The 12,390-nt window shown below is 34.9% G+C and overlaps 1 protein-coding gene across 1 annotated transcript; it reads right to left on the bottom strand.

Annotated features, from left to right (window-relative positions):
- Nucleotides 1-1,949: 1,949 nt before the first annotated feature.
- Nucleotides 1,950-11,710, bottom strand: LOC132049902 (triosephosphate isomerase, chloroplastic-like). Its single transcript, XM_059440878.1, has 9 exons — nucleotides 11,313-11,710; nucleotides 7,880-7,906; nucleotides 7,686-7,755; nucleotides 6,487-6,610; nucleotides 4,519-4,603; nucleotides 4,228-4,360; nucleotides 3,807-3,980; nucleotides 3,261-3,343; nucleotides 1,950-2,359 (listed from the first exon to the last, which is right to left on the bottom strand). The coding sequence occupies exons 1-9, from the start codon at nucleotides 11,529-11,531 to the stop codon at nucleotides 2,303-2,305; spliced, it is 972 nt and encodes a 323-aa protein (XP_059296861.1). The 5' UTR covers nucleotides 11,532-11,710; the 3' UTR covers nucleotides 1,950-2,302.
- Between the last annotated feature and the right edge of the window lie 680 nt (nucleotides 11,711-12,390).

The raw sequence follows: 12,390 nt of genomic DNA, 5'->3' as shown, positions 1-12,390 counted from the left end.
AAAGATAGAAATTTTGGGAGCACGGGTTCAATAATTTATGCCATGATGTTATTTCTTTGTTTTAGTTTATATGACTTTATTTAAGAAAAAGGCTAATAGACACTTTTTAAACTACGCGTTAATCAAATTTGAACCAGAATTTCAAAACTTATTGAATTTTTAACTACTTCTAAATACGGAAACATCATTTGAACTACCATTCCCGTAGGCTAAAACGTGAAACTTTTTATACATATGGTGATGATGTAAATTGTGTCATATGACATGGGCGTAGATGCGGTATAAGATTTCTAGCCTTTTTTTTTACTTAACCTATCATAAGTATGTACTAATAAATTATTTTGGCTATTATGGTGCTCCGTATATAATTAGAAACTTAAACATTGGAAAATGCCTTTTGAGAATGTAATACCCATCTTAGTTTCTTTTTAGGATATTAAACAGTACTGCAATAACCATCCGAGTAATTTATTTTATCAGTTGTAACAATATTCAATTAAGTTGATTATAGAATTGGAAAGAAATAGATCGTTGGTGAGGAGTAAGATATCGACATGGAACTACAAAATGTAATCAGTTGTAATAGTAACTTTTAAAAAATGAAGCTTGATAATAATATATTTAGAACTACTTTTGAAAAATTAATCACCATTATTGACTTAATGGGGGATACTTTGAGAATTATATGGATATTGGGGTCCATGTTTTTTTTTTTTTTTTTTCATTACACATGAGTTGGAGGTGACGGCATATACCATTAGAAAAAACCACCTCCAAACTCATGCTTATAATAAAAAAGTTCGAATTCCAATTCCAGGACTATCATGGAGTTTCATTTATTAAAGTTCAAACTCCAAAACATTATCTTGGAGTTTCACAACTTTGATTTTGAGTTCGTGGATTCGTCATTGATGACTTGTGGAAATTTACGCCAACGTAAATTCTATAGATCAACTTGCATGGGATTGTTAATTATAGTTCATTCCAACATATTTTTTTAGCTTCCAGCACTATAGTATACCAGTACTGTATTTTGTGTCGCGTTATCATGTGGGAATAGCAGAATTGTTTCTAAAGAGAAAATGGCAGTTGAGTTAAAATAATTGTTTATTACACATCTTTTTATCATTATTTATAAAATATAGTTATTTGAATTATATTAGCAAAAGCTGAACTCCAGAATAATGTCTTGGAATTCAAACTTCTACAAGTGAAATTTTAAATAGTGTTCTAAAGTTAAAAATAAAAATAAAAAAGTGATGGGAAGGGAAAAGTAAAAGAAGCGCCTTTGTTCGGAGAATAAGCAATTACACGTCGCTCATATATGGAGTATTATTGTCCCGAATCTTATTTACTTAATAAAAAATGTTTTGATTTCATTTAGTTTCCAAACGAAAGCTGATTTTTTCAATCAGCAGAATGTAAGAATGACGATTTGTCAAAATCATCCTTGAAACAAAGCTCTGGCCACGTCCCTATTATTTTTGTGCGGCCATGCATTATAAGTTTACCACTCTGGTGGTGGTACTCTTGAGATCAAACCATGCAATGCAGCGCACTGGGATATCTATCAGATAAATAATAATAGGTTGGCCCAAGTTATGGTAGAGATAGTTCACTCTTTTCTTTTTTCCACTTTCAATTATAATGTCTTTTTCGTTCTTCTATGCTTGGACTCATTTGAAGGACAGAAAGTCAGGACTCAGGATATAAGAAAACAAGAGTACACAACGGCCAAGATAAATATAAGCACCAACACCAAGATTGCAATATCCCACGGACATTTTCTGTCACTTTGTTTATAAACAAAGTTGTTTTCATAAGGCTGATACCCTGATACGGAGTCCAGAAATTCAGTCTCCAAAAGAAATACACTTGTTTTACAAGGCGGGCATCAGAATATGTACTTTGAGCATTGAACTAAGGTGCCCTCAAGAAGTAGATTGGAATTAAAGAAAAATGCAGAACATGTAGTACTCTTCGACGATACTTTTCACAATTCTCGCTCATCATATGAAGCATAGGTATTTTCCCGAGTTGGGTGGGGGGAGGGGTTAAGTAACTTCAACTTTGGTATAATTGTCAAGCAGCCCGGTATAAGAAACATCTATACTGTGAAGCTCACAATTTTGCTATCACAGTTTTATTAAAAGTGATGTATGAAAAACAAGTTACACAGGAAGAGTTGGAAAGTTATCAAAATTCCGCAAGACAACTCGCTCATAGATTGGCCGTGTTATGCTTCCGGAACTGGTATTTTTGTAGGCCATTTATTTCCACGACTACAACTCGTGACAAATGATCAAGCAGCTACCTTCTTGGAAGTTACAGAATTAATAATGGTGGCAAACTCAGGACCCTGAAACATAGAATATTAAGGTTACTGAGAATTTCCTAAAGCTCACCTTTAATTTTTTTTTAAAAAAAATTCCAGTAGAGGAGCTCTGCTTTGATAAATAATGCAGTGACAATAAGTTAGAAATATCTCCAATGGAGTTGGTTTAGTACACAGTTAGTGAAACTAATTGCAATATCTATGTTCTTACCTTATCTATATTCAAGTAAATTCCTAAGGTACAACCACCACCTATGGCTGACTGCTTCTGTTACCTTTTTTTGATAACCAAAAAAACTCGAGGGCCAGTTGGCGCATAGTTCGTAACTTGATGGATAACGGATCGTCCCTTTATCTGTCTCCACTTAAATACCAGGCTTTAGTCTGTGGCAGAGTCGAACTCATGACATGCGTCTAACCCACACATCATGCGCTGCACTCTTACCACTAAACTGAAGCCTTGGGACATTGTTTTGTCACACTCCGTCAAACTACCAATGATCTTCACACTAAACTCCGCATATCACTAATAAGTTCTTTCCAAACCAACTTAGACTCTCCAGAGTGTTTGCAGTAGTTGCCCCAAAACCAAAGAATTTTTAGTGTCCAAGATAAAGAGGTAGGTCCACTTATAGTCACGATGAGCAACATTTTTTTTTTTTTTTCTAGAAAAGCCAGTGAACAACATTTTCCGGATATGATGTTTTTTTTCTGGGGATGCCATAAATTCTAGGTCACCTAAAATTCAATATCTTATCCATGTGTTAATTCTTGTAATTTTGGTCCAGGACACAGATTTTGGAAGTTACAATCATTTCCGCTGATCCCAAAAATTTTACGGATACCTTCCACTTGCAACAGGCAAAGGGGAAATTTAAAAATGTTCGCCATCCAAAATGCATGTATTTAGAAATTAAAAGATTACCTTCAAAGAAGCACCTCCTACTAGAAAGCCATCAATATCTTCTTTCTTCGCTAGGTCAGAAGAGTTGCCTCCATTCACAGAGCCTGTCAAAATTTTACAGTTTTAGGAACCATGCTAATTACAATTCAGTTTCACCATAGGCATATCAATAGCTAAGAAGGTGCAAACAGGATTTTGAGAACAAAAGACTGCCCTTTCAAGAGACAGACCGGATGGATATACCCAGTTAACGATGCGTCAAAGTCCTTAGCTGACTCAAAGTAAAAAAGAACAAAAGAAGAATTCCTCAAAAGGACAAACAAATCAGATCACCCCTTAAAAAAAAAAAAAAAAATGAATTGTTGACTACTTCAATTTATTGACTCACTCTAAGGCTCCCTACAACCCAAACGGAAGAGGGGAACTTTTACAATATCTAGTTGACATGTCGATATCAAACCACAACACGGTTGAAATCTTAACTTTTAACAACTCATACAGCCTAAATTCTCATGCATGAAACGCGAAAGAGGAGAAGTTATTTATACATGAATTCAAATTCATTACCTCCATATATGATGCGTGTTTTAGACGAAACTTCTGCAGAAACATTCTTACTAAGCCAATCACGAACAGCTGCATGCACCTCCTGAGCCTGCTCAGGTGTCGCCACTTTACCAGTCCCAATAGCCCATACAGGCTCATATGCGATGACAACATCATCCCAACTCGGTAAAGCATCTGCACATCACAGAAAATGTCAATCAAGCAGATCTAAGAAAGATAAAGCTTTCGCATGTAATACTTTTAGCATAAGGGAGAAAATTCGTTAAGCCAGGCCCATGGATATAAATGACTATCCCATCCCTAACCCGAGGTTGTGATCTTTGCTTTTTCATTGAACATCATATAAATCTATAGGTCTCACGAATATGAGATGAACGTTTTTGAGAGAGAGAATAATACAACATAATCAGCAAAATCTCACCAGCAAAAGCCTTCAGCTGCTGGAAACATACATCAAAAGTTTTTCCAGCTTCTCTTTCCTCCAATAGCTCTCCGATACAAGCTATAACTCCAACATTTTGGCTCAAAGCATAAGCAGCCTTCTTCCCAATAAACTGCACGACAGAATGGCCCAGTCAAGTCCTTAGTGAACAGCTCAACGCACAACGAGTATCATCAAGACCCGGCAAATGCTTTACTTCGTTTCACTTGTGACAAATTTCTTAGTTTTCCATAAAATTCTCAAATCAAATTAGTTCTTGCGAAGCCTTACTTCATCATTTTCTCCAATTACATGTCTCCGCTCAGAATGCCCAAGAACGACCCACTTGCAGCCAATATCTTTCAACTGTTCCACACTACAGACGTTAAACAAAATACATTACAAAGTGAAGTTGAGTTACACTAACAGGAGAGTAATTGGCCCCACACTTGATCTATGACATATCTTGAAGTCAAACACAATGACTCATAGAAAAAGTATTGCCTCTGCCGTCCATAACCTAAAGAACCACACTTCTAATAGGATTCGGCATATTTAATTGGCAGAAAGAAGCATGGGCTAGTATTTTAATGGAGATGGGGACTTATAGAGCAATCAGATAAATAATTCCCTTTTATTCTCTTCAATGCCTTCGCTTTATAGAAATGATATTACAATGCGGCGGATTTCATTCAACTAAATTCACTACCCATTGTGGTCTTCTTTTTCTTGCCCCGCGGGGGGGGGGGGGGGTTCTTTCTGTAAGCAAGCTCCCTCCGGCAGTCCCTGGACAGCTCTCATTTGTTGAGTATGTTGGGTGATTAGGCAGCAGTTTTGGGGTGGGGAGATTAAGCTAAAAGTCATCGTTTGATGACTATACATCACACTGTTGAAAACAATAAAGCTATATCAACCTGAAATCCCACACTTACGAACACAAAATCCTACTGACAATTGGATTGGACATGGGCCTCTCAAAGGTGTCTTCCCTTATGTAGTTAACCTGGGTCAACAACAAAATGCAACTGACAATTGGATTGGGCATAGTTTGTTGACTATACATCACACTGCGTTGAAAACAATAAAGCTATATCAAGCTTAATCCCACGCTTAAGAACACAAATCCTACTGACGATTGGATTGTGCATGGGCCTCTCAAAGATGCATTCCCTTATATATTTAACCTGGTTCAACAACAAAATGCTACAATAGCTGAAATTTGGAGTCAACGAAGTAGCTTCAGAAGAGTTCTTAATGATTGGGAAATCAATAGCCTGTCTGATTTCTTCAGAATACTGGAGCATTTTAATGGTACTATTAATCATGATAGACTGGCATGGCTAAGGCTGGTATTTGGCACTGGAAACACATCGCAAAGGTAAAAATACCCTCAAAATGGCATGTTTTACTTGGAGTACAATTCTGGCTGGTGGACTATATGGAAGGAAGGATATTTAAGATGTTTTGAAGATGTAGTCAGGCTTGTCCAGAAGGATAGGGAGAATTCTATGCTTCTGTTTCATTTTGTGGAGAATTAATATAAGTAGACTCATTGTTAGATACTCTTTCTCCTTTTGAATTGTAGATGTGGCTCTTAGCACAGCTTTTTTGCTAATGATATATAATATTTGCATCCTTCACCAAAAAAGAAAAAAGTAAGAAAGATAACCATAACCACAGAGAATACACAAAGAGAAACTTCTGGTCTCAACTGCCAAGTCATGCAGGCTCTATCTTGGTGAAAATATAGTTAACACTCTCTTATAAGGAGTAGAAGAAAAACATTGGTTCAATGCACCTTGGAAGGACCCAAACCAATTAAAACTAAGCTGAAAATCAGGTCTAGGAAGATAGACTTGTATAGATTTGTTAGCCATCTTGTCGCTCCTTTAATGGGGCAATATTCCCAAATCGTTTGGTTGTAAGAAGGGTATTGAGCTCCTATTACCCAAAGAGTCAAAAATGCTAGGTGACTACTTCTGGTCTGCCTAAGCCTTGGTAGGTAAAGTTACCAAATACATATGCCAGTGGGAAGTAGCAGGTATAGAATAGTCCAGGTGTGCCATGCTAACCCGTTCACCATCGTTATAAAAGAAAAAGAAGTAAATTCTGATCTGGCTTTTCAGAAAGACCCGAAAGGCTGCAAATTAACATTCAAAACCAGAATTTGTTGAATTATCATAAACCATCATACAGTAAAGAGCATCGCAATTCTGGTGCATTAATTGATTTAGATCTAATTTTATAGGTGAGCTTAACCTGATTTCACCCGTGAAAGCTCCACCTTTGCCAGTCCAACAATTTTGAGCTGAAATTTCAATCCTATCGGTTAGTGAACTCTTTACTTGATCAATGTACAGAAAGGGAGGTGCTACAACCACATCTGCAAAGAAAAATATATTTTTTGTGTTAGCAACTGATTCAGAAGATAAAATCACTCTCTTTTTTTTTATCAGTAAAAGATAAATCACAATTTGAATGCCAGAAATTGATAACATTTTCAGCATTGTTGATATGAAAAAATTCATATCAGAGGTGGAAAAAGTGTCTTCTCTATAGATGGGTACGATATTACAGAGCCGCAACCATTACGGTGGATGTCCTGAAAGGACTGGGCTGACTGGGCTATCTGCACCAAACATTCATGAAACCTTAGACATGGAAAATCAATTACATATACTGGTACTACATCTTTTTTATTGGTACTACAGAGACAAAATTGGGAAGCAAAACAAGAAAAGAGAATGAGAGTAGAGCAGGAAGAAAAACCGAGTTATCTAAAATGCAGCAGACCTGCAAACAAGAACCAGAAGAAGAAATCCCCTAACAGAAGCATCATCTTTTGTGTGCCTTTGTCAAGCCTTTTGCAACATCCTTTGAGCAAGCTAATTAACATAAGTGTGCTTCTAAATCCAACAGCCAGAACATCCAAGATGACTTGCTTTTTCAAGACTTTTCTCTAGGCCTAGGTTTGTAAAGTGATAAGTGTCAACAGGACACGTGGATAAGGGCAGTGTCATGAACACTTTGATTACAAATCATCAGTTTTTACAAAATTTCTGTTTTCCCATTTATGCTTGAATAATCAACTCCATTCTAGTAAAATTTTTGAATAACAGAATCAACAAGACAAGGAAAGAATCATTTCAGATTGCAAATACAAGAATAAAAAGGAAACAAGAGCATGCTGTTATCCGTGTGGCCTCGGCGAAAAATGAGATATCAGCCTTGAACAGAACTATGAAAGGGATATGCACAACAACTATACTGAATGCAGGGTGAGAAGTAGTAGTCAGCAAACTAGGGTCAAACAAAGTGGCAATTATTACAAGCTTAGAGAGGTCACTCTGCAATCAAAATCTGAATATAGGATAAAGTCATCAAGACAGCTTCACAGAAATGTGGATATACATGTACACCTTGATGCCATGGAAAGTGAACAATATAGAAGAACTCACCAACATCTGACTCGAGCTTCGCACTGTTCAGATCAGAGACAAGCTTGCTTATGGAGTCCTTGGTTCCATTCTGGAAGAAACATCAATGAAGTTATGAAGATAAAAAGACATGGGAAAAAATGCCACCACCCATTATGAAAAAGAGGGGTTTCAGTTACATAGCGAGACAAGAGGACGTAAGATCTGATACTTACACATTTCCAGTTGCCACCAACAAAGAACTGCAAACAAGAGGAGAGCTACAATCAGACATCCAAATGGAAAAGGGAATAATTTAAAGTTCAAATGTATTACAGGATGCTTAGAAAAGTTGTGAAAGTTTACGATAATGCATTTTAAGGGTGAATCCTAGTGTCAAGAGTCATGACAAATCTAACACATGTTGCATTGGATGCTTATTGATAAATGAAGAAACCAACCAGCCTAATCCAGCGAGTTAAGGTGGGAACTTGAAGTCACAAGATCTAGTACCATAAACAATGTAGACCAATAATATTTTGGCAGTTTACAGCAGTATAATTTGAGTGTGTCTCCAATCTCTATTGTTTCCACGGAAGAAAAGAAGGGAGACAAACAGCATCCATCCAATGCTTAGTGTTTGTTAGGAGCCTTTTTAGTATGGTTAGATACTTGTGTGCCAATATAGCAATAAGTATGCATCTTAGGGAACCTCTAGTTTCAGATAACCCCCACCCCCCGCCCCCCACCCACCTTTTTTTTTTTTTTAATAAAAAGACAACAAGTTTATCACTAGAATGAAGGCGGCCCAAATTAAGTAGAATGGATATATACAGTTCACATAGTTGATCCCAACTACTTTGGGATTGAGGCGTGAACGCATAGTTGGAATTTGACAAGGTAAAAACTTGTTGTTCCAACTATTTTCAATACTTATTTCTTGTTTATAATTTGCTGTGTTGTTCAGTAAGACTGGTTCAATACACGCATTTACCATACTCTGTTCCAGTAACTTTTAATGAACATTATCAACAATTACATCAGAATTCAGAAGCAATCCAAAAACTCATCAATTCACATAACACACACACACACACACATAAAGCAGCCTTTTATCTTTCTCAAATTCCACTAAGACCATCTCCAACCCAACACCATTTCTTACACCATTTTGGTGTGTGAATAGTGTTACACCAAATTTGGTGTAACACTATTCATCAACATCATTACTATTCATCAATATTTTATTATTATTTTTTATTATATAACACTTTCAATTTAACATATTATAAATTTTAATTTTTTCATTTAGGTCCCTAATATACCTAATTATTTTTTATGTAATATCTTTATAATGTTAATTTTACATCTTAATTTTGGACTATAATTTTTATAAATTAATTTTCGTATATATCATTTTTATATAAAATTGTAAGTTAATTTTATTATAAGTTATATTTGTATAAAAAAATATAACCATCACAAAAATGAAAAGTGCAAATATAAAATATAATATGTTATTAATAAATAACACAATGTTCAATAACATAATAATTTAGAATCGAAAATACATTAAAATTATAACACAATGTTCAACAACATAATAATGTTCAATAGATTAAAATTGAAAATACATTAAATAACATAATAATTTGCTTACAATTTATATCATCTAAAAACTTATGGTATAAAATAATTTTATATTAAATGGTTATATAAGAAAGGAATATGAATTATATGGGATGAATATGTAAAAAAAGAAAAAAAGAAACGATGTGCTTTAGCCTTTATGAAATAAAAAAAAATTAAATAAAAGAAAATAATATAATATAGAAGAGAGAGAAGAATATAAAAGGGATATTCTTTTTTGGTGTAAAAAATAGTGTAATGGGTTGGAGTTAATTTCCACCATTTTAATGTTTCCACCATTTTGGTGAAAAAAAGAGTGTAATGGGTTGGAGATGCCCTAATTGCTAAGACTAAACAAATTAAGAAGAAATTTTATAAATCTACTAAGCAGGCACAAAGTATTAGAAATGTGTAAAACATCTCATCTAATAGCAATCTGGGAGTTATGAGGTGCGTTCAGGCTATCACCTAGCAAAATCCTTATTGGAGGCTCATGAAAGGAGAAATGATAGAATTGAATCGAGTAACCAGTCTTTTCCGAAATCATTTTGGTTGAGTGTGTGGAAAATGAAAATTAAGAACAAGTTAAAGCATTTTTTGAGGAAGTGTTTGTTGAATGCCTTACCGGTTAAAAGTGTGCTAGCAAAGAGGCTAAGGCTAGAAGATGCGACATGTAGGGTATGTGGGATGGAAGAAGAAACAGTTGAACATATGTTCTTTCACTGCCCTAGATCTCTAGCTGTCTGGAAAATGAGTCCTGTTTTATGGCCTAATATCGATAGAGTTAATAATTTTGCTAGTTGGTGGTATGATCTTTTTTTGAATGTTAAGCAATTTCCAGAATCTATGAATCTTTTGAATTTATTTGTGCATCTAATGTGGTTTATTTGGAAAGCTAGGAATAGTTGGACTTTTAATAATGAAATGTGGGATGCTTCTAATATTGTGTCACAAGCATTATTTGATTACCATGAGTTTAAAGAACTTGGCTCTATCAGTAACACCCAAAATGATATATCCTTAATTGATGAGCAACTAATCTTTTGTCAAGATGAGGTTTTGTTTTTTACTGATGCAGGTGTGCAAAAGGACACAGGAGATTCCAGTATTGGTGTTGTGGCAGTTGATGCTCGTGGTTCGATGCTTCATGCCTTTGGCTCTCCAATTCAGTCAGTTGGGAAGCCAATCATCGCTGAAGCAATTGCAGTTAGAGAGGCATTGCAGATTGCGGTTCACAAAGGATGGAGGAAAGTGCATATTCTATCGGATGCAATGGAATTGGTAATGATAAGTCAAGGACTGAAGTCAGCACCTTGGCCTGTGCAAAACGTATATGAAGATATCATGCAGCTCAGGGACACCCTAGATGTAGTTCGATTTTCTTTTATTAGAAGGAACAAAAATAGGTGTAGTCACCGTCTTGCTAGTTTTTCAAAGACTTTAGTCGATGCAGTTTCTTGGGATGACCAATTTTCTATATGGCTTGTACATGAAACTCGTGAATCTTTTGCTTTGCTATCGAATGAATGAAAAGGTCAGCCTTTTGATGAAAAAAAAAAAAAAGTTGAAGACATTTTTATTTAGGCAAAACACATAAAAGAAGCCTTTAATCTGGCATTTTATATTTACGCGGCAAAATTTTGTTCGGGTGTTAGGTCACTACCACATCAGCGTAAAGATAGTGCTTTATACGTTCAACTAACTTGTGCACTAAAGCAAAGTTTAAGGTCATAGTTGCCAACTCTTGCAAGTTAAAGGGGAGGGCACTTTTCATTCTCCAAAAGTTAATTAATTTGAGTAAACTTTAAAGCTAAATTGGATTAGATCAACTTCATATTTTAAAATCAAAACTTAGATATTTAAAATCTTTACAATAACAACATACCACGTGGAGGCAGAGAGACTGTTTTCAAAGTACCAATTTGTTCTCATATTAATATGATGAAGAAATGCATCGGTCAAATTTTACATAATTTAAATCTGGAAAACGAAAAATGTCACATAAATTAGGACAAAAAAAGTATATGGTTAAAGCTTTACCTTGCCGGAGCCAGCCATGGAGACAACGGGTCTACAAGCTTTCTTAGTGTCAGAAAGGCGTAAGTGAGGCTCAACATTTTGGAAAAGGGACTGAGTAGTAGTATTCTCAAGCTTGAAACAAGATGGGCGAAGACCAGACAAGTGTGGGCAGGAAAACGAAATGGCGGACTTAGGACCAGATAGTTGAGAAACTAAAGAAGTTGATGATGCTACCGCCATTTCTCAAAATGAAGATGGGTTTCTCAAATGGCAGCTTTGAGCTTATCTGGTTGTGGTTCTGGTTCTGGTTTGTGTTTACTGTTTATTGGGTGAACTCTTGCTTAAAGAAAATTGCTGTTGCTAATGGGAACATCTATTTGGTGTTTTCGATGGGTTTGGTTCACGACTGTTTGCGGTGCGTGAAGATCACTTTCCGACAAATCTCTTTCAAATTTTCAATTTTTTATAAAACAAATTCAAAGGTAGGTGAAGTTTTTTTACTTTTGTCTTTCTTATTATAATAAAAATATAAGTACAAGGTAGGTGAGTATCAACTACTATCAAATACGCAATTTGTTTTCTTAATTTTAATTTATATAAATTAATTTCTGTTTTAATTCGATTTAAAATAATATTTCAACTAAACATCTTTTTAATTTATATAAATTAATTTCTGTTTTAATTCAATTTGAAAATAATATTTTAAAAGTCCCTAATTTAAACATATTAGGTCAAGTTAAAATATTATCACAAGATCGCAGCTTTCAAGAGTTTTATAACTACACAAATATTATGACATATTTAAAAGTTTACAAATTCTACAATAAATTGTGTCCTTATTTTTCAAATTTTATACTCAATCAAATGAGTTTACCTGACTTGAAATAAGAAGAGTAATAACTATGGTCTGACGGAGGTTGCAATTAGCTCATATATTTTTCTACTATATAGAAGAGCCATACTTGAGACGACCACGGGCAGTTTCATAATTTTATCAAAATTCTAGCTCAGAACAGTTGTACATGATGCACTGAAAGCAATAACTTTTTTAAAAAAAAAAAATATAAGGCAATACCCTAAAGTTAAAATTATCACCTTA

Source organism: Lycium ferocissimum, chromosome 3, assembly GCF_029784015.1.
Source record: "Lycium ferocissimum isolate CSIRO_LF1 chromosome 3, AGI_CSIRO_Lferr_CH_V1, whole genome shotgun sequence".
Taxonomy (NCBI): Eukaryota; Viridiplantae; Streptophyta; class Magnoliopsida; order Solanales; family Solanaceae; genus Lycium; species Lycium ferocissimum.
This window is presented reverse-complemented; position numbering and strand designations above follow the sequence as displayed.

Bases quoted from the DNA above. Each gene is read 5' to 3' on its own strand.
- LOC132049902 (XM_059440878.1), bottom strand. From the start codon at position 11,531: ATGGCGGTAGCATCATCAACTTCTTTAGTTTCTCAACTATCTGGTCCT. The intron at 4,604-6,486 runs GTTAAGCTCACC...TAACGTCTGTAG, and splicing joins GCTTTCACGGGTGAAATCAG to TGTGGAACAGTTGAAAGATA. The intron at 2,360-3,260 runs GTAATCTTTTAA...TCTATGTTTCAG, and splicing joins TAGGAGGTGCTTCTTTGAAG to GGTCCTGAGTTTGCCACCAT.